Source organism: Chlorocebus sabaeus, chromosome 10, assembly GCF_047675955.1.
Source record: "Chlorocebus sabaeus isolate Y175 chromosome 10, mChlSab1.0.hap1, whole genome shotgun sequence".
Classification (NCBI taxonomy): domain Eukaryota; kingdom Metazoa; phylum Chordata; class Mammalia; order Primates; family Cercopithecidae; genus Chlorocebus; species Chlorocebus sabaeus.
The window spans coordinates 128,757,487-128,784,640 of NC_132913.1; the positions used below are offsets into that span (position 1 = coordinate 128,757,487).

The 27,154-nt window shown below is 57.5% G+C and overlaps 2 protein-coding genes across 6 annotated transcripts in view; one reads left to right on the forward strand and one right to left on the reverse strand.

The window, feature by feature from the left end:
- The window catches only part of ANO7 (anoctamin 7), a 37,169-nt gene extending 22,112 nt beyond the window's left edge, over positions 1-15,057 (forward strand). Inside the window, exons 11-24 of the mRNA XM_073020231.1 lie at positions 239-382; positions 452-589; positions 1,249-1,347; positions 1,422-1,524; positions 3,026-3,137; positions 3,571-3,625; positions 5,735-5,832; positions 7,115-7,260; positions 9,010-9,215; positions 9,516-9,658; positions 13,970-14,060; positions 14,466-14,585; positions 14,709-14,759; positions 14,931-15,057. Coding sequence (XP_072876332.1) covers positions 239-382; positions 452-589; positions 1,249-1,347; positions 1,422-1,524; positions 3,026-3,137; positions 3,571-3,625; positions 5,735-5,832; positions 7,115-7,260; positions 9,010-9,215; positions 9,516-9,658; positions 13,970-14,060; positions 14,466-14,585; positions 14,709-14,759; positions 14,931-14,987 — 1,563 coding nt within the window. The 3' untranslated portion in view covers positions 14,988-15,057. The remainder of the gene's footprint in view (positions 1-238; positions 383-451; positions 590-1,248; positions 1,348-1,421; positions 1,525-3,025; positions 3,138-3,570; positions 3,626-5,734; positions 5,833-7,114; positions 7,261-9,009; positions 9,216-9,515; positions 9,659-13,969; positions 14,061-14,465; positions 14,586-14,708; positions 14,760-14,930) is intronic.
- A 6,028-nt stretch (positions 15,058-21,085) lies between these two features.
- The window catches only part of HDLBP (high density lipoprotein binding protein), a 90,571-nt gene continuing 84,502 nt past the window's right edge, over positions 21,086-27,154 (reverse strand). For all 5 annotated transcript variants that reach the window (XM_007966983.3, XM_038000592.2, XM_073020229.1 and 2 more), the window contains 5 exons: positions 25,953-26,096; positions 22,594-22,779; positions 22,005-22,121; positions 21,694-21,822; positions 21,086-21,564 (listed from right to left, as the gene is read on the reverse strand). In XM_007966983.3, the coding sequence (XP_007965174.1) occupies positions 21,478-21,564; positions 21,694-21,822; positions 22,005-22,121; positions 22,594-22,779; positions 25,953-26,096 (663 nt within the window). In that variant the 3' untranslated portion in view covers positions 21,086-21,477. The remainder of the gene's footprint in view (positions 21,565-21,693; positions 21,823-22,004; positions 22,122-22,593; positions 22,780-25,952; positions 26,097-27,154) is intronic.

Genomic DNA, 27,154 nt, shown 5'->3' on the forward strand with positions numbered 1-27,154 from the left:
GAGGCTAAGGCAGGAGAATGGCATGAACCCAGGAGGCGGAGCTTGCAGTGAGCCGAGATGGCACCACCGCCCTCCAGTCTGGGCGACAGAGCGAGACTCCGTCTCAAACAAACAAATAAAACACACAGTGGGGGGAGTATGTGGGATGCACATTCCCATTCCCGAAGGAAGGAACGCTGGAAGGAACAAGGGGCCTCCAGTCCCAAGCAAGTCTGGACACTCCACATTCCTGCCACAGGCCGGCCGGCTGTTCGACCACGGCGGCACCGTCTTCTTCAGCTTGTTCATGGCACTGTGGGCCGTGCTGCTCCTGGAGTACTGGAAGCGGAAGAGTGCCACGCTGGCCTACCGCTGGGACTGCTCTGACTACGAGGACATCGAGGTGAGCCACCCCCGCTGGACCATGGTCACACCCGGCGAGGGCCGCCACTGAGCACCGGCTCCCTTCCAGGAGAGGCCTCGGCCCCAGTTTGCCGCCTCAGCCCCCACGACAGCCCCGAACCCCATCACGGGGGAGGATGAGCCCTACTTCCCCGAGAGGAGCCGCGCGCGCCGCATGCTGGCTGGCTCGGTGGTGATCGTCGTGATGGTACGCGGTCCCCTGCCCTCCACTCATGCCTCCATCCTCCTGCACCACGTGGGGTGGGTTTTGTCCCCCATCCCACCTTGGTGCCGAGGCCAGATGCCTCCTGTGGGTGCAGGACCCTCACTCCCCGCAGAGAGGCCCCCATGTGCCCAGGCTCCAGGGAGGGGCTGAGCCCAGGGCTCGGCTGTGGGGTCCATACAGAAGGCCTGGGAGGGTCTCCCCGTGCGTGTGGGCATGGGGCATTTTTCAAGCAAGGGGGTCGGTTTCAAGGAAAAGAGAAGCAGGCACCCCAGCAGGGCCATTCGCTGCACCCTGTCTTGCCTTCCAGCCAAAAGGGCTTCCTAATAGGACCCCTCCCACCCTGCCAAGATGTCAGGAATCCCCAGTTCTTGGGATGGGATGGCTCTAACACTCACAGTGGCTGCCCTGACACCCAGATGTGGCCCAGCCTCTAACCCTAACCCCACCCCACCTCTGCCTGAACAACCCATCAGGAAGGACATTGCCTGGAGGCACAGCCGGGGCTGGAGGCAGGGGGCTTCCCAGAGGAGGCAGTGCTGAGGCCAGCAGTGGACTAGGAGAGCTGTCAGGGTCCATGGCCTGAGGGTGCTGGGGTGCCCAAGCCACTGTGAAGGGGCTCATGGGCCTCCCTGCCCCTGCAGGTGGCCGTAGTGGTCATGTGCCTCGTGTCTATCATCCTGTACCGCGCCATCATGGCCATCGTGGTGTCCAGGTCGGGCAACACCCTCCTCGCAGCCTGGGTGAGCCTCTGCCGCCTGCCTCGGGGGGCCCTGAGCAGCCCCTCATCCAGCTCTGACTGCCTGTCTCCTGTCAGGCCTCTCGCATCGCCAGCCTCACAGGGTCTGTAGTGAACCTCATCTTCATCCTCATCCTCTCCAAGATCTATGTGTCCCTGGCCCACGTCCTGACACGATGGGGTGAGTGGGCTGAGGCCGGCCAGGCACTGACCAGGGGCCCACCCTGCCGGCCCCAAGCCAGAACATGACTTTCACTCACTGACACACAGGGCCCTCACTTCTCTTTCTTTCTTCTTTCTTTTTTCTTTTGAGACAGGAGCTCACTCTGTTGCCAAAGCTGGAGTGCACTGGCATGACCATGGCTCACTGCAGCCTTGACCTCCCAGGCTCAAGGGATCCTTCTGCCTCAGCCTCCTGAGTACCTGGGACCACTGTGCCCAGCTGAATTTTTTTTTTTTTTGATAGAGACAGGGGTCTCACTATGTGGCTCAGGCTGGTCTCCAGCCCCTGGCCTCAAGTGATCCTTCTGCCTAAGCCTCTCAGAGTGCTGGGATTATAGGCATGAGCCACGGCACCTGCTTTTCTTTCTCTTTCTTATTATTTTTGGCACCCCAGGTGGGACACAAACGATGCCAGTGCCCCCCATTTCTAAATGTGGCACCGATTGGAGGTGTCTGAGACCCCCCCGAGCCTCCCTTAAAAGAGCAGTGAGCAGGGCCTTCCTGGAGATCCAGGACCCTGGGGGCACTCAAGCACCCAAGGAACTCTCGCCCCTCCACAGGGTCCCCTCCAGGCTGCGAGGTCCCCAGGCGGGAGATGTCCCTCCAGAATAGGGCCGCTGAGCCTCTGTGGGGTGGCGTGGGGGATCGGCCGCTGGACTGGGCAACTGCCTCTCAGTTCTTCCCTCTCCCTTCCCCTCCCTTCAGCCTTCTCTTTCTCTGTCTCATTTTCTGAGGACAAACACTTAGGGACCAACCTATTTGCTCCATAAGCTGCTGCCTCTCACCAGCCCTGCTCTAGCCCTGGGGGTGAATAGCCTTGAACAAAAGCTGGCAGCCCTGCCCTGGAGCCCAGGTTCTAGGAGAGGGGACAGAACTGGCTGCCTGCACAGCTGCAGATAATGGGAGAGGGCGTAAGTGCTGAGGAGGAAGTGCCTCCTGGTGGGTGGCCAGGGGAAGGTGGGTGTCAGGGAAAGACCTATGCAGGTGGCAGGTGTCTCGGGGAGAGGTTCCTGGTGCTGGACGGCCAAGGGCAGGGCCCTGAGGGGAGCCGCCCAGCTGCTTCTGCAACTGTGGGGTGTTGTGCCTCCCTCTTTCCCTCCGGTAACCTTTAGCCCTTTATGCTCCTGACTCTGGCACCTGCACTGGAGCCCAGTCCCCTTCACAGCCTTGGCCTCGAGCCCCTATTCTGTTTCTCTGACCCATCCCCTGACCACCCGCCTGTGTGCACCACATTCATTATTAGTGTTGGGATATAGCGTATTATCAATTTTCCCAACTCCTCTTATCAGCATGTTTTTGGGTGACTTTGGAAATGTCACACTTTGTCCCCTTCTTTAAAATATCTGGATGATATGGCCTTTTCCTCACCCGTGTGTGGCAAGGTGGTCCTAGGAGAGGGGGCCCCTAGTTGGATGGTGGTGACTCCCCCAGGGACTGAGCCCAGGCTCTCCGTGCCACAGAAATGCACCGCACCCAGACCAAGTTCGAGGATGCCTTCACCCTCAAGGTGTTCATCTTCCAGTTCGTCAACTTCTACTCCTCGCCCATCTACATTGCCTTCTTCAAGGGCAGGTTGGTGGGCGCCTCTCCCTCTGGCCCCAGCTCACCCCAGCTCAGTTCTGCTCATGTTTCCTGCTGCCTGGGCACCAGGCATCACCCAGCCGTGCACCAGGCATCACCCAGCCGTGCACCAGGCATCATCCAGCCGTGCACCAGGCATCACCCAGCCGTGCTCAGGCAGGGTGGAGGACAGAACAGGAGACCCAGGCAGGGGACAGGGACCCATGCCACCCTGCACCTCTGAGCAAACAGGGGCTGCCCACCTCTTGGTCCCCACCCAGCTCAGGGGTCCACAGGACGCCCACCTTGCAGCCTGGACTCTACGCCACAGTTCGTGCTCCCTCCAGGGCAGGTGTAGCAACTCTGCTCAGGCCTCAAGAGCCCAGGGAAGTGGGAGGAGAGAGGAAAGATTCCATCAAGGCTCATGACCTTGACTTTCTCCTAGGTTTGTGGGATACCCAGGCAACTACCACACCTTGTTTGGAGTCCGCAACGAGGAGGTGAGTGTGCCTGAGGCCGGGGCTGGTGGGTGAGCTGTGAGCTTCCTCTCACTTCCATTCAAGTTTTGATTTGCAGCAATTCCTCCCGCCACCGGCTACCTCATCGCCCAGCCAGGGCCAGCTGTGCAGCTGACCACTTAGGACTCCCAGCCTCTCTTCACCACTTATTCTGACCCTCCATATGTCCCATTCAGAACCACACCCAAACGCTCCGGGCTGGGCACCGTGGCTCACGCCTGTGATCTCAGCACCTAGGGAGGCAGAGGGAGGAGGGTCGCTTGAGCCCAAGAGTACAAGACCAGCTTGGGCAACATAGTGAGACTTCGTCTCCACAAAAATAAAAACAAGCAAACCAAAAAACCTACCCCACCCCAGTTGTCCTGGCCCGTATTACTGTTTCCCCATTTTAACCCAATTCACACCTGAGACAAGTGTGCACCATTGTGGTGGACGCAGAACCTCGGGCACACAGGGGCCGCAGAGGCTGGCCTCCCTCACGGGCTTGGTGTGCTGCCGCCATGACTGTCGGGGTTCTCCCAGTGGCCGGCTGTCCTCTCCCCATCAGTACAGTGGGCTCTGCCTGTGACTCCGTATCTCTAAGAGCCAGGTGTGAACCTGGTTTTTCAGAAAGTAAATGGAAGTTGACCTGGTGGAGGACGAAGCATTGTTGTCATGGGGGTTCCTGCAAAGCAGACCCCAAGACAGAGATTCTGGTGCAAGTAATCGATGTGTGCGTCACCCCAGAAGTAGTCTCCATTGTGCCACAGCCCGTCCAAGACACCGTAGAGAAGCCCTCAAAACTGTCCCTGATGCACGGCCCTCCTGGGTTCGGGCCGGGCATGTCCCAGCAGCTGGGGTCACAGGCAGCAGGGTGGGTGCCTCTGGAGCCATTCACAGGTGGCCTCTGGGCTGGACTGGGGCCTCAGTGACCCCTGCTGAGTGCCTGGCCTGAAAGACCTCTTCTCCTTTTAGAAGAGGAGGAGGAGGAGAGAGATTTTGCATAGGGCCTGGACCACGAGCCAGCCCAACTGCCAAGTGGCTGCCCCCAAAGGGGTGCTCTCCATTTTCATGTGAGAGGGACAGGGAAGGCTGGGGATGGAGTGGGGAGTGTGGCTGCAGGTGCCACAATGGACCAGCCAGAGGACTTTCAATTGTTAAGTGGGAAAAGTTCCCAACCCAAACTGGCTTAAACAAAAAAGGGAGTTTCCGGCCGGGCGCGGTGGCTCACACCTGTAATCCCAGCACTTTGGGAGGCCAAGGCAGGTGGATCACGAGGTCAGGAGTTGGATAATAGCCTGGCCAATGTAGTGAAATCCCATCTCTACTAAAAATACGAACATTAGCCGGGCATGGTGGCGGGTGCCTGTAGTCCCAGCTACTCAGGAGGCTGAGGCAGAAGAATCGCTTGAACCCGGGAGGCGGAGGTTGCAGGGGCCGAGACTGTGCCACTGCGCTCCAGTCTGGGCAACAAAACAAGACTCTGTCTCCAAAAAAAAAAAAAAAAAAAAAAAAAAAAGAGGGGGGAGTTTTCTTGGCTCCTGTGCTGAAAATGCTCAGGGCTATGCGGGCTTAGGTATGAATGATCCAGGTGTTAAAAATGCTGCACTGCTATTCCCAGCATTGCCTGTGTTCTCAGAAAGATTATCCCCACCTGGAGGGAAGGTGCCCTGCAGTGTGGCCGACACTCTCGGACTTAGCACCCCTTGCAAGGCGCTTGTTCCTAGGAACTCCCTGTGTCCACCTCTCACTGGCTTGAACTGGGTCACTGATTGATGGGGCCTGCCTTGTGGGCCTGTCCTGAAGCCAGAGGCTACAGTCAGCCCCATGTAACCCCTTGTGGGTCTCCAAAGGAAAACTGGGGTGCCATTAGGTAGATATAGCAGCGGCCCCTGCAGCTGTTCCAATGCACAGTCTTCCAGCTGGACCTGGTGGCTCCTGTGAGGTCAGGAGGGCGTGTTGTGGTGGGAGCATCACTGCAACCCTCGAGGTGCCCAAGGCATGTCAGAAGGGAGGTGGGGGGCCAGGAAGAGGGCCAGCTTTGAGACAAGAAGGAATGGGTGGGCGAGTGGCTGGTCCCTCTCCCAGCTAACCTGAGCCCTGCTGCCGTAGTGCGCGGCCGGTGGCTGCCTCATCGAGCTGGCACAGGAGCTCCTGGTCATCATGGTGGGCAAGCAGGTCATCAACAACATGCAGGAGGTCCTCATCCCGTGAGTCCCCCACTCCACCCTGGGTGGCATCCAAGGACCAAGGGACCCCAGAGCACCTGGTGGTAGCAGCCTCCAGCCCAGCCCTAGCTGGGAGAAGAGGTGAAGGGAAGGCAGGGTCCGTCCCTTCCTGGACATTAGCACCTTGCCTGGGGAGGGGGATGGGGAGTGTGCCCGGCCATCTGCCCCGGGCTCTGGCTGCCAGCCCTGCAGCTGCCATGTGGCTGGCTGAGGTCTTCTGGCTTATGGCTGTGGAAGGCACTACCCCTGGGACCAGCTTCAGCTGGAGAGGGGGTCTGGGTTCCTGGGCCCAGGCTGGGGTGATGGCTCTGTCCATTCAGAGATGCTGCAGCTGGGCCAGGGTGTTCCTTGGCATCCCCAGCCCCCAATGTAGCACAAGAGGGAGGAGGAAAAGGAGGCCCCAGGCCCCAGGGTTGATCCTCAGACACATGTCTGCCTCAGATGCCCTTGCCAGGGACATCCTGACCACAAGGCTCCCATCTCCTTAGTGCCACCTCTACTGGCAGGCATTGTGGCCCCCATCAAGGCAACCGAGTCCCCTCTCAAGCCAGAATCCTTCACAGAGACTGCCCAGGGCCTTTCCTCCTGCTCAAGGCCAGACTGATCTGAGCGCCCTCCCAGCGCCCCCTCAACACCTCATCTCCCCACAGAAGACAGCGCCCAAATCAGCACTGCCTTTTCTGGGCCACCACAAATAGCAGTTGGGAGATGGTGGCCACGCCACATCCCGAGAGGCGGCCCTGCCTCTGACTATTGGTGCTGTGAAACCACAAGACCATAAGGTGCAGGGTGGAGCTCCGTGCCTGGCAGGAGCAGGGCGGAGACAAGTGACAGTGTGATAAGGCAACATACACACATGCCCCCTGTAGGACGAACCCAACCCGTGGGCCTCCATGACATCTGCTTTCCCTGGGACACAACAGTGGTCCTCGTCCACTCCCTCCCAACCTTGGCAGAGCTCTTGGGCACTGCTTTGCAATGGAGGAGCCCATTACCCCTAAAGCCTTAAGGAACAATGCAGGGGGCTGGGAGGGTAGACCGCCCCTCTGCATCTGACCAACAGACACAGACGCTTTCACTGAGTCCGATCTGCAAAGGTGTTGGCTCTCACTGTGTCCACCCCTCGGGCCCCAGACCCCACCCCTCCCTGCTGCCTTGAATTGCAAAGCAACAGGCTCGTCCTGGCCACATCTTCCCCAGGACTATAGCAGTCACTGAGACCCACCATGGATCAAAGGCCATTTTCCTGTATTCCCGTCCCCAGGAAGCTAAAGGGCTGGTGGCAGAAGTTCCAGCTTTGCTCCAAGAAGAGGAAGGCGGGAGCTTCTCCGGGGGCTAGCCAGGGGCCCTGGGAGGCCGACTATGAGCTTGTGCCCTGTGAGGGTCTGTTCGACGAGTACCTGGAAATGGGTAGGAGCCCGTTAGCAGCTGCGGCAGTAGCTGGCGCCGTGGGCAGGGATGGGCAGCCATTCTGCTCAGGGACCTCCCAGCCTGACATTCCTCTGTCTACATCTGCCCTGAAATGTGCTGTGGTGGTGGGGTGGGGACAGAGGGTGGGGCCTGTGGAGAATCCAGAAAGGAATTCTTTTCCCCTGAGAGTGCCCAGGAGGGTTGGCTGAGGACAGAGGGGCACCGGCACAGGGAGGAGGCCCCCAGGGTCGTTGTGGAGCTCCCCTAGGGTCCCTGGACCTAGAAAGCATGGGCCAGAGCAAGGAAAGAATTAGGAGAGCAGGCCCTGGGGGCTGACAGAAGCCCTCGAAGGGTGAAGCCACACTGCCAGGCAGCGGCCTGGAGAGCTGATGTCCCCAGAAATCTCCTCAATGCCCACGCTATTTGTGGACCCACAACTGTCACCTTGACAGGTGGTGGACAGTACCAGTGGCTCATTGCCTGCACACGTGGTGCACTCTAGAGGGCAGGTCTGCACCACCTGTGCTGTCCCTGCAGCGCAGGGTCTGACTCTGAGTTGACAAAGGGAGAAGGAATCATCAGGCAATATTTTTGTTTTGTTTTGTTTTTGTTTTTTGTTTTTTTAAGACGGAGTCTCGCTCTGTCACCCAGGCTGGAGTGCAATGGTGCAATCTCGGCTCACTGCAAGCTTCACCTCCTGGGTTCACGCCATTCTCCTGCCTCAGCCTCCTGAGTAGCTGGGACTACAGGTGCCCGCCACCACACTCGGCTAATTTTTTGTATTTTTAGTAGAGACGGGGTTTCACCGTATTAGCCGGGATAAGTCCTGATCTCCTGACCTCATGATCCGCCCTCATCGGCTTCCCGAAGTGCTGTGATTACAGGCATGAGCCACCGTGCAGGGCCTGTTTTCATTTTGTTTTTTGAGAGGCAGTCTCCCTCTGTCGCCCAGGCTGGAGTGCAGTGGCACCATCTCGGCTCACTCCGACCTCTACCTCCCAGGTTCAAGCAATTCTCCTGCCTCAGCCTCCCGAGTAGCTGGGATTACAGGTGCCCACCACCACGTCCAGCTAATTTTGTGTTTTTAGTACAGATGGGGTTTCACCATATTGGCCAGGCTGGTCTCGAACTCCTGACCTCACGTGATCCACCCGCCTCAGCCTCCCAAAGTGCTGGGGATTACAAGCGTGAGACACTGTGCCTGGCAGGCAGCTCTTAACCTATGAAGAGGGCATGTGAGCCGGCAGGGCCTGGAGCTCCCCAGCGCAGCGGCAGCTTCTGTGGAAAGGGAGCAGGCAGTTCCCAGGGCGAGGAGTGGACGCCCTGACCCTCCACCACTGGACCCTGGACCCCAATGATCTCACTAGTAATTCTCGACGAAGACCCAGGAACCCCTTCCAAAGAGCCATCTCCTAACAGCTCCCCTGAGGGGCGAGTGGAGAAGCCGGTTGTAAAATCAGAAGCAGGTTTCTGCTCCCACGCCCGCCCCGAGTTAGTCCATGAACTCACCCAGCCGGGGAAGGCCCGTGACCAGCCGGAAACACGGAGCTCAGGGCAGGACGGCCAGCCTGGGGCCGGTCAGGGGCGATGGCCCTGGCGCTGCGCGGTCCAGGACGAACGAGACCAGGAGGGGGATGAGCCGCGATGGGGCGGCGGCACCACGTGGACTGGCCGGTCCTCCGCGGGGGGCGCGTCCCGAGGGCTGAGGGCGGACGGTAGGAGAGCCCGGCCGTGCCCCCCGCCCCGCAGTGCTGCAGTTCGGCTTCGTCACCATCTTCGTGGCCGCCTGTCCGCTCGCGCCGCTCTTCGCTCTGCTCAACAACTGGGTGGAGATCCGCCTGGACGCGCGCAAGTTCGTCTGCGAGTACCGGCGCCCGGTGGCCGAGCGCGCCCAGGACATCGGCATCTGGTTCCACATCCTGGCGGGCATCACGCACCTGGCGGTCACCAGCAACGTGAGGCGCGGGCGGGGGCGGGGTCCCGCAGGGGCGGGGTCAGCGGGGGCGCGCGGGAGCGGGGGGCGGCGGGGGCGGGGTCGGCGGGGTCAGCGGGGGGCGCGCGGGAGCGGGGGCGGCGGGGGCGGGCGGGGTCAGCGGGGGCGGGGTCAGCGGGGGCGGAGCGGGGGCGCGCGGGAGCGGGGGCGGGGTCAGCGGGGGGCGCGCGGGGACGGAGCAGGGGCGCGCGGGGGCGAGGTCAGCGGGGACGGAGCGGAGGCGGAGCGGAGGCTGCCCCGCACTGACCCCTCCGCCGCCCAGGCCTTCCTCCTGGCCTTCTCGTCCGACTTCCTGCCGCGCGCCTACTACCAGTGGACCCGCGCCCACGACCTGCGCGGCTTCGTCAACTTCACGCTGGCGCGCGCCCCGCCCTCGTTCGCCGCGGCGCACAACCGCACGTGCAGGTGAGCCCTCGCCGGGCGGGGGGGCCGCGGGCGCACGAGGACGAGGCGGAGGGGCCCGGGCGGGGTAGGGGTGCGGCGGTGGGAGCCGGGAGGGGCGGGCGCCGCGGGGCGAGGCCGGGGGAGGGAGGGAGTTGGGGGCGCCCTGGGCGGGGGCTGGGGGGAGGTTCCCCGCGGGAAGCGACAGAGCTTTGCGGGGCTGAAGGGCAAATCGTGGGTTCTAGGTGAATTGCTGGTTGGTCGCAGAACCCGCAGAGCAGATAGGATGTAGTTCACCAGCATTTGTGGAGACTTCCTTTTGTGATCTGGTTACCACGCAGTTTTGCATGTGTTTCAATAAACTTGAAAAACATCATAGTCTCCTAATTTTGGAGCAAATCTGAACAGTCAAATTACGAAACCATAGAATTATCAGTTTTTTCATGTAAGTCTCAGGTTTTGCTCTATGTATTTTGAACTTTTTAGTTGCATATGAATTCGTACTTGTGATCTCTTCATAATGGATACTTACTTTTTCCTTTTATTGATCCTTTTTATTCCTCCTCTCCTGACTTTGGTGGATGGGTAAAAGTGTTCTGTTTTTTTATTATTATTATTATTCTTTTGTTTATTTGGAACTGATGGCATATATTTCTATTATTTTATGGGTTACTCATATGTGTAGCACACATTCTTTTTTCTTTTCTTTTTTTTAGAGACTGGGTCTTGCTCTGTATCCCGTGCTAGAACGCAGTGCCACAATTATAGCTCAGTGCACCCTAGAATTCCTGGGTTCAAGCAATCCTCCCATCTCAGCCTCCTGAGTAGCCAGAACTAGAGGCATGTGCCCCCAGGCCTGGCGTTTTTTTTTTTTTTTTTTAAGTTGGGGGTGTCTCACTATGTTATGTTATCCAGGCTAGTCTCAAACTCCTGGCCTCAAGCAATGCACTGGCCTCTCAAAGCACTGGGATTACAGGCACAAGCCACCACACCCAGCCAGCACACATTCTTAACTATATATAATCCTAAAGAAGCCTGAATGAATTCAGTTTTGTTTCCTCTCTGTCTGTATGACTAGGATCTTCACATGCCTTACCACCTAGTGAGCACCAATGTCTCCACTTTATTATTGTTACATGGAGTTTGAGCTTTAGTGTTAAAAACACACATGAAAAAACATTTTCAGTCATCTGTTCATCAAATTTATTTGTGTGTTTTAACTTATGTGGTTAATTTCTTATGTATTGCCTTCTCTGAGTTTTTTTTTTTCTTGCTGAAGTCTATCCTTTAATAATTCTTTCAGGCCGGGCGCAGTGGCTCGCGCCTGTAATCCCAGCACTTTGGGAGGCTGAGGTGGGCAGATCACAAGGTCCGGAGATCGAGACCATCCTGACTAACACAGTGAAACCCCATCTCCACTAAAAATACAAAAAATTAGCCGGGCGTGGTGGCTGGTGCCTGTAGTCCCAACTATTCGGGAGGCTGAGGCAGGAGAATAGGGTGAACCTAGGAGGCAGAGCTTGCAGTGAGCCGAGATCTTGCCACTGCACTCCAGCCTGGGCGACAGAGCGAGACTCCGTCTAAAAAAAAAAAAAAAAAAAAACCTACACGCACACACACAAATTATCTGGGTGTGGTAGCACATGCCTATAATCCCACATACTTGGGAGGCTGACTCACACCTGTAATCCCAGCACTTTGGGAGGCCGAGACGGGCGGATCACGAGGTCAGGAGATCAAGACCACCCTGGCTAAAACAGTGAAACCCCGTCTCTACTAAAAATACAAAAAAATTAGCCAGGCATAGTGGCGAACGCCTGTAGTCCCAGCTACTCGGGAGGCTGAGGCAGGAGAATAGCGTGAACCCAGGAGGTGGAGGTTGCAGTGAGCTAAGATCATGCCACTGCACTCCAGCCTGGGCAACAGAGTGAGAGACTCTGTCTCAAAAAATAAAAATAAAAAAATAAAAGAAAAAAATGTTTTCTGTAATCCCAGCACTTTAGGTGGCTGAGTTGGGAAGGCTGCTTGAGCCCAGGAGTTTGAGATCAGGCTGGGCAACGTGGTGAGACCTCAATAAAAAAAATTAGCTGGGCTTGGAGGCATGCACCTGTAATCCCAGCTACTTGGGAGGCTGAGGTGGGAGCATTGCTTGAGCCTGGGAGGTCAGGGCTGCAGTGAGCTGTGATCATGCCAGTGCACTCCAGCCTGGGTGACAGAGACAGAGACTATCTCTTAAAGAATTTTGGCTGGCACGGTGGCTCATGCCTGTTATCCCAGCACTTTGGGAGGCTGAAGCAGGCGGATCATTTGAGGTCAGGAGTTCGAGACCAGCCTGACCAACATGGTGAAACTCCATCTCTGTTAAAAATACAAAAAAAGGCTGGTGCGGTGGCTCACACCTGTAATCCCAGCACTTTGGGAGGCTGAGGCGGGTTGATCATGAGGTCAGGAGATGGAGACCATCCTGGTAAGCACGGTGAAACCCCGTCTATACTAAAAATATAAAAATTAGCTGGGTGTGGCGGCGGGCGCCTGTAGTCCCAGCTGCTCGGGAGGCTGAGGCGGGAGAATAGCATGAACCAGGGAGGCAGAGCTTGCCGTGAGCTGAGTGCACTGCACTGCACTGCAGCCTGGGCGATAGAGACTCCATCTCCATCTCAAAAACAAAAAACAAAACACCTGGGCGTGGGTTCATGCCTGTAATCTCAGCTGCTCTGGAGGCTGGGGCGGGAGGATCATTTCAACCCAGCAGGCGGAGGTTGCAGTGAGCTGAGATCACTGCACTCCAGCCTGGGCAACAGAGCAAGACTCCATCAAATAAATAAATAAATAAATAAATAAATAGAGTGCTGGGATTACAGGCGTGAGCCACTACGCCCAGCTGAAAGAGTTACGTCTTTGTTTAGTTCTGGAAATGTCTCCATCTTACTCCTTCCAGCAAAGCTTCTCTGCTTGTCCATTGTCATCTGGACTCCCACCGGGCTGTGGCCCGCTTCCCCCGGTGGCGACTGTGCTATGTTGCCTGCAGGGTGGTCTCATCGTCACTGTCTCCCCGTCCCCAGTCTCTCTTCTGCTGTGTCTAGCCACTTAAAAGTTCATCCCATTCATTTGAGGGATTTTTATTTTTAACTTTCAATATTTGGTTCTTTTTTTTTTTTTTCTTTTCCTACAAAGTTGGCCCTGGTAATGGTTTTCATGGAGTGCAACATGTAACTTTATATTAGAAAATGGGAGGCCGGGTGCGGTGGCTCAAGCCTGTAATCCCAGCACTTTGGGAGGCCGAGACGGGCGGATCACGAGGTCAGGAGATCGAGACCATCCTGGCTAACACGGTGAAACCCCGTCTCTACTAAAAATACAAAAAACTAGCCGGGCGAGGTGGCGGGCGCCTGTAGTCCCAGCTACTCCGGAGGCTGAGGCAGGAGAATGGCGTAAACCCGGGAGGCGGAGCTTGCAGTGAGCTGAGATCCGGCCACTGCACTCCAGTCCGGGCTACAGAGCAAGACTCCGTCTCAAAAAAAAAAAAAAAAAAAAGAAAATGAGGCCGGGCGCGGTGGCTCACGCCTGTAATCCCAGCACTTTGGGAGGCCGAGGCAGGCAGATCACGAGGTCAGGAGATCGAGACCCCCCTGGCTAACACGGTGAAACCCCGTCTCTACTAAAAATACAAAAAACTAGCCGGGCGAGGTGGCGGCGCCTGTAGTCCCAGCTATTGGGGAGGCTGAGGCAGGAGAATGGCGTGAACCCGGGGGGCGGAGCTTGCAGTGAGCTGAATAGCACCAATGCACTCCAGCCTGGGCGACAGAGTGAGATTCCGTCTCAAGAAAAAAAGAAAAGAAAATGGAATGTCACATCTTGACCATGTGACAGAGACACAGGAAGATGTCAGAGTCTGAAATAGCAAGTGAAGCCGAGGGTGGCTTATGCTAGGGAGGGAGGGCACTGCGGGCAGGGACAGTCTGAGCAGGTGCTGATCTCACAGAGGCCAGCAGGCGGCGCGTTTTCACCCTATAAGTAGACTGACGTCATCCATAGAAGCACAGACTTACTGGCCTGTCACATCTACTAGAAAATGAAGCGTTTCCACTGGGAGGGGGTCCAGTTTAGCCCAGTGTCCAGCACATTTGCCTCTGGAACCCACCGGTCACAGGTATCGTCAGAGTATCCTGTTTGGGGATAACCCCCATTCCAGGCACCCTCGATGAAGAGCCAGGACTGGAACATGGGATCTGAGAGGGAAACGGTGGGAAAAGGGGAGACAGGCTAATTCCAGAGGCCCCTGCCCAGCCAGTGCTCCGCCCTGGCCCCACCTACTGAGTCCTGTGTCTGCGGCAGGTATCGGGCTTTCCGGGATGACGATGGGCATTACTCCCAGACCTACTGGAATCTTCTTGCCATCCGCCTGGCCTTCGTCATTGTGTTTGAGGTAGCCGGGGCACCTGCTGGTTCTCCCATCCATGGCATGACGCCCCCACCCTGTGCTTTGCCTAATTTGAGCACGTGGTGAGGAGTCGCTGCGATCACTTCCTGCTGTGTCATCTTGTCATCTTGGTCAAATCAGAGCTCTTCTCTGCACCTGCGTTTTCCCTGCCTGGCCTCATCCCTGGGTTGTGGTGTGGACATGCGTGTCTGGGCATTGTGGGTGTCTCCACAGGAGCTCCAGGGCCACAAAAGCTGGGGTGGCCTCTGCCCCTTCTGGGGTTCCTTTTCCTGCACAGCTGCTTTCTAGCTCCACCCACAGCTGGGAGCAGGTGCTGGAGCCCTGGCCTGCCTGGGCCTGTGAAGGCCACTCTGGGCGTTTGGGTGGGTGAGTACCTTCCTCTGCTCCCAGCATGTGGTTTTCTCCATCGGCCGGCTCCTGGACCTCCTGGTGCCTGACATCCCAGAGTCTGTGGAGATCAAAGTGAAGCGGGAGTACTACCTGGCTAAGCAGGCGCTGGCTGAGAATGAGGTGAACTGCACAGCCCAGTCTTGGCCCTCCCCCCAGCCCTCTCCCTGTCCTTGTCAGTGGCTGCTGCACCTCTGGACACAGAGTCACATCCCTCTTCCTCTTGCTGCCCTTTCTTGGCGACAGGCTCTTTTTGGAACAAATGGAGCAAAGGATGAGCAGCGCCAGGGCTCAGAGGCAAGTCTGGGAGCAGCCAGGCCCCTGCCCCATGCACCCCTGCCCCAGGCACCCCTGCCTCGTGCACTTCCTGAGGTCACAGGGCCCTGCCCAGCTGCCCACTGTGCCTTGTGGCCATGGCCTGCTCCTGGCCCTAGTCTGGCTTGTCCCTGCCCCCAACCCTCTCCCCAGCTCAGCCCCCACTGGACACCCTTCAGGGTTCCCAAAGCCAGCCAGCTGCGGCAGTGACGCCTGGAAGGACATCTGGTGGCCCTTAGGGGAGCAGCCCCTGCTGAGCCCTGTGAACCGTGTCCTTCTCCTCTTCCCTCAGGCAATGGCTGTGTGAACCGCTGGCTGCTGTCGTGCCCTCATCTCTGAGCACATTGCCTGCTTCCCCCCAGCGCCGGCTTCTCTCCTGAGAGCACCTGTCACTCCATCCCCAGCTGGGAGGGACTGTCAGCTCACAAGGCCCTCTTTGTTTTCCGTTCCCAGACATAAGCTCAAGGGGCCCCTGCACCCAAGGCCCCCATCCCTCGGTGGCCTCCCCAGACCCCTGGACACGACAGTTCTCATCAGGCCGGTGGGCTTTGTGGTCCTCACCGCCCCTGGCCGCATCACCCTCTCCTCTTACACCTGCTGACCTTCGAATGTGGCAGAGCACAGGGCCTGTCTCCCTCGGGTCCTCTGGACCCACCCGCCTCTTCCTGCCCTGTCCGCGCAGGGACATCACCCACATGCCCCAGCTCTCAGACCCTGCACCTCTGTGTCCCAGGCCACAGCAAGGGTCCGTTCACCCTCTCCCTCCATTCCCAATTATCTGGGTCCTCTGGATGCTTGTTTCTTGAATCAGGTTCCCCTTGCCCCCTAGCCACCATAGGCAACCTCTGACAGTGTCTCTTTGTCTTCTACGGCAATTAAACGTGTCCTTTTGATCCTTGCCCAACTTCCCTCCCTCTCCCAGCTCCTGGCCCCTGACCCAGGGCCCCACTTGCTCTTTTTCTCTCTGTTCCTCGGGGCATAGTACACAGCAAGCACCCAAATGGGGGAGGTTTTGGAATGAGAGGAGGAAACATGGATACCTGTACATCTGGTGGCTTTTCCCCCAGCAGTTTGTGTGATCGTACGTAATTGTTTTCCACCCTGGATCGCAGCGTGACGTGCAGTTTTGCCCTGTGCTGAGGAGCCACATGAATCTTCCCCTGGCTGTTGCCGCCCCACAGCATTCCCAGTGTAACCGTCCACTTGCCAACAAATGGGTCTGTGCTCATCTGTATTGATTTCCTTGGAGTTCTACAAGTGGCACTTAAGTGTCAAAAAGAGTATGTGGTTTTTGGCCGGCCGCGGTGGCTTACAACTGTAATCCCAGCACTTTGGGAGGCCGAGGCGGGAGGATTACGAGGTCCGGAGTTTGGGACTAGCCTGTCCAACATGGTGAAACCCTGTCTTTACTAAAAATACAAAAGTTATTCTGGGCGAGGTGGCGGGCATCTGTAGTCCCAGCTACTCGGGAGGCTGAGGCAAGAAAATTGCTTGAACCCGGGAGGCAGAGCTTGCAGTGAGCCGAGATCGTGCCACTGCACTACAGCCTGGGTGACAGGGTGAGACTGTGTCTCAGGGGAAAAAAAATACGTGTTTTTTGTTTTTTTTTTTTTTTGAGACGGAGTCTCTCTCTGTCGCCCAGGCTGGAGTGCAGTGGCGCGATCTCAGCTCACTGCAAGCTCTGCCTCCCGGGTTCATGCCATTCTCTTGCCTCAGCCTCCCGAGTAGCTGGGACTACAGGCGCCCGCCACCACACCTGGCTAATTTTTTTGTATTTTTAGTGGAGACAGGGTTTCACCGTGTTAGCCAGGATGGTCTCCATCTCCTGACCTCATGATGTGCCCGCCTCGGCTTCCCAAAGTGCTGGGATTATAGGCGTGAGCCACCGCGCCCGGCCCAGAATATGTGGTTTTAATGTGCTCTGATGAGTACTGCCAAACATACTCCATAGAAAAGGCCTCCTTCTGAACATCTTCACCTGCGTTCTATTTAACCCGCAGTGATGCCTGGCCTGAGGGCAGCGTGCTTGCTTGTGGCATTTCTTTAGGATTTGCCACTTGTTCACCTGCCTCTTAAGAGCACTGTGCTCTGCCTCCATGTAAGGGCTCTTCCAGCAGGAATGAGGGGCTCACGGGGTTCGAAGGCTGGACACCACCGGCCAGAGCATGGCGGACAGCACACAGGACCCGGGGCGGGAACCTCGGAAACTTTTACACAGACGGGGACCCCGCTCAGCCATTCCACGTGTGCCCTCGCTCAGTAGAGTGCGGATTACAACCCACGTGTACTTACTTCCCGCTGGCTGCTTTTTATTGTTGCTGTCTTAAACTTCAAAGTTTTAAGGTGAATTTATTGAAACGTAAGAAAATGCTCAGGTCACACAGGCTTCCAGGTGAACAAACTCCTGTAACCAGCATGTGGGTCAGAGGCAAATTCACATCACCCGATGCCCACATGCGCCCTACCCTGCCTGTGACCCTTTCCCATCCAGGGTCCTGGTGCCCACGTGCGCCCTACCCCGTGACCCTCTCCCATCCACGGCCCCGATGCCCACGTGCGCCCTACCCGGTGACCCTCTCCCATCCACGGCCCCGATGCCCACGTGCGCCCTACCCGGTGACCCTCTCCCATCCAGGGCCCCGATGCCCACATGCGCCCTACCCCGTGACCCTCTCCCATCCAGGGCCCCGATGCCCATGTGTGCCCTACCCGGTGACCCTCTCCCATCCAGGGCCCCGATGCCCACGTGCGCCCTACCCTGCCTGTGACCCTCTCCCATCCAGGGTCCCGATGCCCACGTGCGCCCTACCCTGCCTGTGACCCTCTCCCATCCAGGGCCCCGATGCCCACGTGCGCCCTACCCTGCCTGTGACCCTCTCCCATCCAGGGCCCCGATGCCCACGTGCGCCCTACCCTGCCTGTGACCCTCTCCCATCCAGGGCCCCGATGCCCACGTGCGCCCTACCCTGCCTGTGACCCTCTCCCATCCAGGGCCCCGATGCCCACGTGCGCCCTACCCTGCCTGTGACCCTCTCCCATCCAGGGCCCCGATGCCCACGTGCGCCCTACCCTGCCTGTGACCCTCTCCCATCCAGAGTAGCCACCACCTTGGCCGCCAAGCAGGGATGGAACTAGGGACGCTGTCTGGCGTCTGCCATGGGACACTGCACGAGCTCCATCTGTGCCCAGCATCCATGGCAGCCCCTCCTCGCTGCTGGGCGGCTTCATGTTTGGCTTGGGTCATTTTCAGTTGTGCTCTGCCATGGGTGCGGGTGCGGGTGCTCTGCCAGGGGTATGGGCGTGCTCCACCGTGGGGTGCGGGCGTGCTCTGCCGGGGGTGCGGGTGCTCTGCCGTGGGGTGCGGGCGTGCTCTGCCGTGGGTGCGGGTGCTCTGATGTGGGTGCGGGCGTGCTCTGCCGTGGGTGCAGGCGTGCTCTGATGTGGGGTGCGGGTGTGCTCTGCTGTGGGTTGTGGGCGTGCTCTGCTGGGGGTTTTGCATATTTAGGGTCCAACAGAACTGCTGGGTCGGGGTAAACATGTTTGGCTTTTTTTAAAAATTTGAGACGGAGTCTCACTCTGGGGCCCAGGCTGGAGTGAGTGGCGCGATCCCGGCTCACTGCAAGCTCCACCTCCTGGGTTCACACCATTCTCCTGCCTCAGCCTCCCGAGTAGCTGGGACTACAGGTGCCCACCACGCCCGGCTAATTTTTTGTATTTTTAGTAGAGACGGGATTTCACCGTGTTAGCCAGGATGGTCTCAATCTCCTGACCTCATGATCCTCTGTCTCCGCCTCCCACAGTGCTGGGATTACAGGCTTGAGCCACGGCATCTGGCCAACATGTTTGGCTTTAAGAGGAGCTGCCACACCCATCTTCCCAGGTGGGGACCAACCCAGTCAGCAGCAGGGACACCAATTCTCTCTTGACTCTTCCCGGTTATCTCCTGCCACTCAGGAGGCCGGGGTGGCTCCTCCCACTCAACACCCCTCCCTCCTCCTCCAGCCGAGGCCTCCGCCTACACCCCCCACCCCCTAACTCAGCTCATCATAACTCACAAGCTGGGTCCAGGGTGCCAGGAATGCCACTGAGGCTGGCAAGAGTCCTGAAAGGGAGTGGCAGGTGCTGCTCCACAAGGACAGTTGTCCACCCTCAACGAGGAGGGCTGCAGGGCAGCTGCTGACTGGCTGGTGGCCAGAGGACAGGGACAGGCAGCCACCCTCTTGCCATGACACCTGAGTCTCCCTTAATGTGGCTCTCGAGGGGCCGTTGAACACAGTGTTGAGAACTGCTGAGAAAATCACACCAAAGACAAACTACCCATGGATGCCAGTCACCACTCCAGGGTGACGAGAAAGGGAACACATAGGCGGCAGCATGACAAAGTGAGTCCCAGCACACTACATCTGGTTTTGGGTTTTATTTTAGAATTTATAAAATTCCAGTGTCATCCATATTCATGAGCCTTTACACATGTTTGCATATAATCTCCAAATTCCAAAGTTAAGGCCAAGGGATGGATTGTAGCTATGGAAACAGATAATATGGAAGACATCTGACAAGAGGAAAAGCACACACACGCCTCACCCCAGCCTCATCCCTGCCCAGGGCTCTCCTGACAGCACAGAGGCTTCAGGGAGGCAGGCTGGGGACAGTCATTTCATCACCCTTACAACCACCACCCAAAGGAAAAGAGAGAGCCAAAACAGTTTAGGAAAGGGCTTGCGTCTGAGACATCGAGTGACATACAGAGATGTGCAAAATTTGGGGAGAATTAAAATTTACCTTTGGGAGGGTAGGGGCCGGATGTTTTAGAACATTGTAGAAAAGACAGAGGAGGAACCCACTGGGATGGAGACTGGAGGGAGCTGGAAGCAAGCAGCCAACAGGACAGAGTTCCAGAACTCACGCAGATGGGGAAGAGGTGGCAGTCCCTCCCCCAGCGGCCTCCCCCGTGGAGGTGGAGGGGACAGATCCCGGGAAAGGTAGAAAAGTGCCTCGCTTTCCTTCCATTTCCTAAGCCACGGTCACCCTAACCTGTGAAGCTGGAGGAAATGTTCCTTCCGATCCAATTTACCATTCCTGTGAACAGGCCCGATTAGGGCTGCCTGAGCAAATGCGGACTTGCCAAGGCAGCTGCAGCTAGACTTGGGCTAAGCCATTCTGGGTCTACTCAGGAATTCCGGAGTCTGAAGATGACCAAGCTTGAGTTATTCAACTGATAGAAACACGGGGTGAGGTGTCAAGGCAGAAGCGACTGTCCCCAGGGAAGGGCTGGGAGATGGATGGGCGCCAGTCAGCTTTTCCGTAACTCAAATACCTGGGACAACTCGCCAGCAGCTCTGTCACCTCTGTGGGGGACAGAGACAAGGATGGGAAGACCAGAAAACCAGAGACTGGGGCCCCGTCCTCGGCCCTCACAGCAAGACACAGATGCCTCCCTCGGAGAGCAGGGGCTCTCGGCATCCAGTGGTGTGGTCTGCATTCTGCTCTACCTCATGCTCCAGGCCCCATGCCATCGTCTCTTGGCCCTGGACCGTGAAAACTGCCAATCACCCAGGACCTGCTCCTAGGGGCTGGCATGCACATCTGGACGGCCTGTGGGTGGGTGGGAGTGCCCACTCCCACTCTGGATGGGCCTGCTGGCCGCTGACCCACCTGTGCTGAGGGAGAGCGCCAGCCTCCAGCTTTGGTACATGGCGCCCAACCCCAGCTCCACAGGAAACCCACAACCACCAGAAACGTCTCAATCAAGAGATGAGTGTGTGGGGTGGCACTAACTGCAGAGACCACTCCACGCCGGCTGAGGTAGAAAGAAGGCAACTGAACATGGCATCTAGGGCAGGGGCTGCAGGTGGCGTGAAGAAAAGCCTAGCTGTCATCTAAGGCAAACTGCCCCCACTGAGGATAAGCGTAAGGCCCTACCTCCCCCATCCTGTGCACGTCTCAATCACAGCAGACACTCTGACGGCCACAGGGGACCCAGATGGTGCCTACTGCCTTGCCTCCAGGCTCCACTCACCAGACTCAGGCCGAGGGTCTGGCAGTGGAGGCAGGGGCAGGGACCCTTGGTGCTTTCAGACCCCATGGCAGGTAAAATCGGGACTGCCTGAGAACCCAAATCACCGTCTGCCTCTCAGGTCACCCCCCAGCTCCAGGAACCCGCCCTCCTGCTGTCCAGAGCCAGGTCTTCCTTGCGGACACCTGTGCTGAGGCGCTTTGGCAGCTGGAAGAGGCTGACTGCACTCCACCAACAGGACGGTCTGGACCACGGGAAATGGGCAGGAGGTGGGAAAGGAAGAGGGCAAACGTTTGGCTTTTATAAAGTCAAGGACGTTTATTTCCTGAGGTCATGACACAGGAAGTCGAATCCTAGCCACAGCTGCGGAGCTCTGGTGATGAAGGTCAGAGTGCTGGCTGACATGCCGGGTGGACCAGGAGCTGGAGTCTGTTATCTTAGCACGAATGCTCATGACCTTGGTTTAGTGTTAAACAGTGGAGCAGGTCCTGAGCGGGCAGCGCACAGCCAGGCCTGGAGGAGCGGCCGCACGCAGAGCCAGGCACTGGGCTCCCTGTGAGACCTCGGGAAGGGGGGAGAGCGTCAACAATTTACGAAGGGTCCAGCCGCTGGGTCAGATTGAGACAAACCATTGTGTGGTTGGGTTCGGGTCAGCAGGCTGGAGAGGTTTCTGCTTTTTGATCATTATCGTTTGGGGCCCCAAGGGAGGGTCTTGGGAGCCACCTGAGCCCCAAAGCTGGGAAATTCCTCAGAGCTGCTCATGTCGGGAGCCTGTGCAGAGAGAGGACACAGCTTCAGGAGGGGTTGCTCCCCGACTCGCAAGCAGCTTCCGACGCAGCTGCCACCCTCGGGACACCAAGCCCGCCCTGGGACCCAGGAGGGCAGAAGCCCGTGTCTGACCTTCTCACTGCTGCTGGCGGTCCAGGGTGCGTCCCGTACCACAAAGCCTCTGGAAGGTGCCTTGGCCTCCTCGTGTGCCGGGGGTTTCATGTACACCTGCAGCACCTCGCTGTCCACCACGTCAGCCAGCTGCAGGCAGAGGACAGGAAAACAGGGTCACTCTGCCCAGCATCCCGCCCGCCTGCTCACCCCTGCACCTCGCCTGTCTCTGGAAACACAAGTGCCCTCTTGTCCCCTGAAGCTCCTGGCTGGGCCTCAGGCCCGTGGACGTGCCAGGGTGCCTCCGGGCTCCAAGGCCCACCCAGACTCACGTATTCCTCCTCCAGGTTGAGGATGTGGTCGATGGCCTCCTCCACGTTCTCTGGGAGCCCCGTCACAGTGACACAGTTGGGGTCTGGGGCTCCGCTTTGTGGGAAGCGAATGTCCACCTGGAAGGAGGTACAACGGCAGATGAGGGGCTGTGAGCGAGGAAAAGGGTTAAAATTATGTGTCTGTTTCTAGTGAAGCATTTTCTGGGTTAGCAAACATTTTAAAATCTGGTTTCAGAGTTGTTCTGAAGTTAGTCTCATCACCACACCAAGTTAGGTGCGTCTCGGGAGCACCCTGTTCACAGCAGACAGAGGGCCGCAGCACGCACTGTACGCTCTTGCATGAAATTCCCACCCACAGAGGAGCTCGCCAGGCAGCCGTCACGGGAATGCCCTAATGGGCCATCGTGGTGCCTCACACAGGCCATCGCCTGCACTGACCTGAGGTGTCCATGAGGACAGCTCCACGGCCAGCCCTGGGGTTGTGGCCTCATCATCTTGAGGGGAAGGCCATGCCCTCCCCTTTCTTCTGTCCAGCCAGGCGCCCCGGTGAGAGAGGGATTCTCACCCACTGTGCTTCCAGCCGGCTCACCTTGAATTCATCCATGATTTTGCGAATGGCTTTGCCGCGGGCACCGATGATGCGGGCGTGAACACGGTGGTCCAGCGGGACGTCCTCAGAAACCATCTGCTCAAGTTCACCCACAATTCTCAATATAGCGTCCCTGGCAGCTTCTGTGTTCTTTTCGTACCCTGTGATGGTAATTTGGTCCTGGGGCTAAAAAAGGAGAAAGTAGTCAGAAAAGGGGATGCCTTACTGGGATTCCCGGCAGGGGCCAGAGCCAGCCCCCACTGCTAAGGGAAACAGCTCAGGAGAGAGACGGTGGAAGCAACATAACGGCTGATGTAAAACAGAGGTTAACAATGTCCACTCAGCTCCCGATTCTTCCCAAACTCCACCCGAAAGACAGTGAATTACAGGATGAAAAAGGACATTTGTCCTCAAAGACAAAGGACAGACACTGACAGGCAAGAACTCTGGACTCAAGGACAGCGGGGCAAAGACAAAGCCCCGGCCAGGCGCGGCGGCTCACGCCTGTAATCCCAGCACTGTGGGAGGCCGAGGCGGGTGGGTCATGAGGTCAGGAGATTGAGACCGTCCTGGCTAACACGGTGAAACCCCGTCTCCATTAAAAATACAAAAAACTAGCCGGGCGTGGTGGCGCGTGCCTGTAGTCCCAGCTACTTGGGAGGCTGAGGCAGGAGAACGGTGGGAACCCGGGAGGTGGAGCTTGCAGTGAGCTGAGACCGCGCCACTGCACTCCAGCCTGGGTGACAGAGCAAGACTCCATCTCAAAAAAAAAAAAAAAGGACAAAGCCCCAGCCCCTCAGCTTCCTGCTGCTTTGCCTACGTGGGCCACAGTCTGGAGGGATCTTTGTGCTGGAGGCCGGCTGGCTGGCATTCCACAGCGAGCCCTCCCTCCCTCAGAGCCCCCGCTGGCTCAGGCCTGCCGTGGGCCATACAAACGGATAGGAGACACCACCACACTTGGGATGGCAGACGGGCAGACCAAGCAGACAGTTCAGGGCATAGAGGAGGAAATGTGGTAATAAAACACCTGTAACCCACAATCGGTGAAAACAACACGTCTACAACACGGAAGCACCACCACACAACAGGACTAGAGGACAGGGACAAATGCCTGGAAAGGAAACGAGCAGAAAGACCCAACCTAGGCCGGGCGCGGTGGCTTACGCCTGTAATCCCAGCACTTTGGGAGGCCAAGACGGGCCGATCACGAGGTCAGGAGATCGAGACCATCCTGGCTAACACGGTGAAACCCCCGTCTCTACTAAAAATACAAAAAATTAGCCGGGCGAGGTGGCAGGCGCCTGTGGTCCCAGCTACATGGGAGGCTGAGGCAGGAGAATGGCGTGAACCCGGGAGGCGGAGGTTGCAGTCAGCCGAGATTGCACCACTGCACTCCAGCCTGGGCGACAGAGCCCCCAACCTAGAGACAACAGAGCAGCAGCCCAAGAAGGTTCTGTCCAGATTGAAGCAAAATGCCAGAGCAGGAGGCAGCAGCCCCACCCACACGTGGCCCAGCAGAGCTGAGCCTCAGGCACTACCTGCGTGCTGCCAGGCACAGAACCTCACGAACAGAAGCACAGCTCACAGGAAAAAGCTGCCCTGAAGAAATGACGGCTCCACCCCACTTGGCTTATGGTGTATTAGATGGAATAGTCTAACTGCTAAATAATGACTTTTGTTTTAAAAGACGGAGTCTCACTCTGTTGCCCAGGCTGGAGCACAATGGCGTGATCTTGGCTTACTGCAACCTCCACCTCCTGGGTTCAAGCTATTCTTATGTCTCAGTCTCCCAAGTAGCTGGGATTACAGGCGCACGCCACCACCCCTGCCTAATTTTTGTATTTTTAGTAGAGACAGGCTTTCGCCATGTTGGTCAGGTTGGCCTTGAACTCCTGACCTCAGGTGATCCACCCGCCTCAGCCTCCAAGAGTACTGGAATTACCGGTGTGAGCCACTGCACCTCCCCTATAATGACTTAAAATTGGTAATTATATAGAATAGCAGAGGGAAATAAAGGGCAAGAAGGGTGAGAGATTTAAAAGAGTTGAACTCCTGGGCTGGGAATGGTGGCTCACAGCTGTAGTCCCAGCTACTTGGGAGGTTGCAGCGCGAGAATCACTTCAACCTGGGAGGTGGAGGTTACAGTGAGCCGAGATTGTGCCACTACACTCCAGTCGGGCAATAGAACAAGACTCTTTCTCTCAAAAAAAAAAAAAAAAAAAAAAGAGCTAAACTCTCAAGATCAAGATTAGAAATTTAAAAATGTACTTGGAGAGAGAAGAGGATGTGGGAGCCGGAGGAGGCAGGGTGCAGGTGGGCCCTCCTGGCCTGGCTGGGGTGTGTGTGACTCAAAGATCCAAAAGGAAACAAGAAGCTGGGGAGAAAGAAGGGGAAGGTGAAGCCACGGAAAACCCCGGGCAGCATGCCCACAGTGGAAGCGAGAGGCGGGGAGGGGCTTTGCCGCCAGAGGCAGTGGGAGCGAGGCGTGGAGGGGCTTTGCCGCCAGAGGCAGTGGGAGCGAGGCGTGGAGGGGCTTTGCCGCCAGAGGCAGTGGGAGCGAGGCGGGGAGGGGCTTTGCCGCCAGAGGCAGTGGGAGCGAGGCGGGGAGGGGCTTTGCTGCCAGAGGGTCTGCTGACTGTTTCTGGTCGCCAGCACAACCGTGGTCACCAAGGCTTGCTAGTCTCCCACTGTGGGCAAAGCTGTGCTGGACATGTCTAGGAAGCAGACACCCCAGCAGGATGCCAGAGCCAGGAAAGACCAAGCCTGGGAAGGCCATGTGTGTGCAAGAGGGAGCCAGATAGACATGGGGGTGTTGGGTGGGGCTGCCCTGCATGCCAGGTGGCAGAGCCCAGAGAGGGGATGAGGCTGCCTTTCATTTTGTTCTGAGCGAAGCGGGAGGTCATGAGAGCCAGTGGCAGGGGGGTGACACTGCAATTTGGAGGAAGTAACAAGAAGAGTTTACTAAGTACCATCCGGCAAGCACAACGGTGTTTACAAATGGGGCTGCAGAGAAACGGCCACCTGACCCCCCGAGCCCTTGGGAGCCTCAGAGAGGCCCGGAGCTACACCTGGAGGTACCACTGATCAAGGACCCAGCTGGAGCTCCTGCTCATTTTCCAGAAGGCGACACAGGAGAAAAGGCCCCAGGCCCCAGATGATACATGGTGCCAGAGACCGCACCTATCCGGCAAGTGCTGAGACATAGCCCAAACCTCAAGCCAGAATCAGATCCTCAGAGACTCGCCACTCTCAACTTGGCCCTCGAACCCCCATCTAGGCACATCTGGTTACTGCTCCCAAGTCACAGCAAAGGTCAACAAGCGCCTCTGCCCCAGACGCGCTCCAATCGAGGCTCTCACCTGGTTCCCATCGTCCTTATCAGGAAACTGGATGTTCACGTCATGCTCCAGCCGGATTTGGGTAATCACTGCCCCCTTTCTCCCAATAATCTTGGGATGGTATTTGGGGTCTACAGTGACACTCAGCTTAAAACTCCTTAAAGCCTACAAATGAAAGGAGCAAGAATGAGCCAAAGAACACAGAGCTTTTTGGTCTTAAGCTGACCCACCGTGACCCCATGCCCCCTTCTATCCTGGTCATAGGACAGCAGAGATGCTGCAGTGTTCTGTAACCCATGGTCTGCCGTTTCTCGGGTCTGACCCCTGCCACCTTCCACTGTCTGCTAATGGCGAGAACCAGGGAACTTGGCTGCTCCACAAGGAGGTCTATAAATCCTTCAAAAGAGGGCTTGTGGCCACTTGCGAGGATTGTACTCGGGAACTGACAGAGCGGGCGATGTGATGAGCTTGGGGCCCTACCCTCCTCATTTGTCCAACAGGGGTCTGATGGATATGCATAGAAATGCTCTGGATCTTTTTAGGGCTGGGGCAGAGGCAGACCAAGAAGAGGGGGCAGCCACAGCCCCTGAACACCCAGGGCCAAAGGCTACAGGTATGATTGGGCTGCAGGACAGAACCTGGAGTCCACGCAGGGGTACACTGAGACCGTGTGAGGTTCACGAGCTCCATCCCATTCACCAGACTCGATGTGCTGACGGGAGGGGTGGAAGCCAACCCCTCAGCAAGCCGCCACCCACCGGGCACAGTTGGCTCCAAGTTTCCAGAACCCCCGCTCCCGTCTGCGCTGCCTCACTCCCACAGTCCTCCAACGTCAGCCCCCGCTCCCGTCTGCAGCGCTGCCTCACTCCCACAGTCCTCCAACGTCAGCCCCCGCTCCCATCTGCAGCGCTGCCTCACTCCCACAGTCCTCCAACGTCAGCCCTGCCAGAGGCTGGGGGGTTTCATCCCTGCTTACCAGGAAGTCACTCGCCCTTTGACCACCCTGTGCTAGAGGTCAGTGGGGGTCCCCTGACGCTCGTCCTCACTACATGGCACATGCCTGGGGTCTCTTGCAACCCGGACCTTTCCTGTAGGTCTGAGGTACCTTCTGATTTGGTTGTAAGAGGAACTGCAAATTTACATAGAAGTCCAACTTTGTCACTTTTATATGAAAAAGAGAAAGGTTCCATGCTCTTAGCTAGTTCCACAGCAAGACCTCTGGA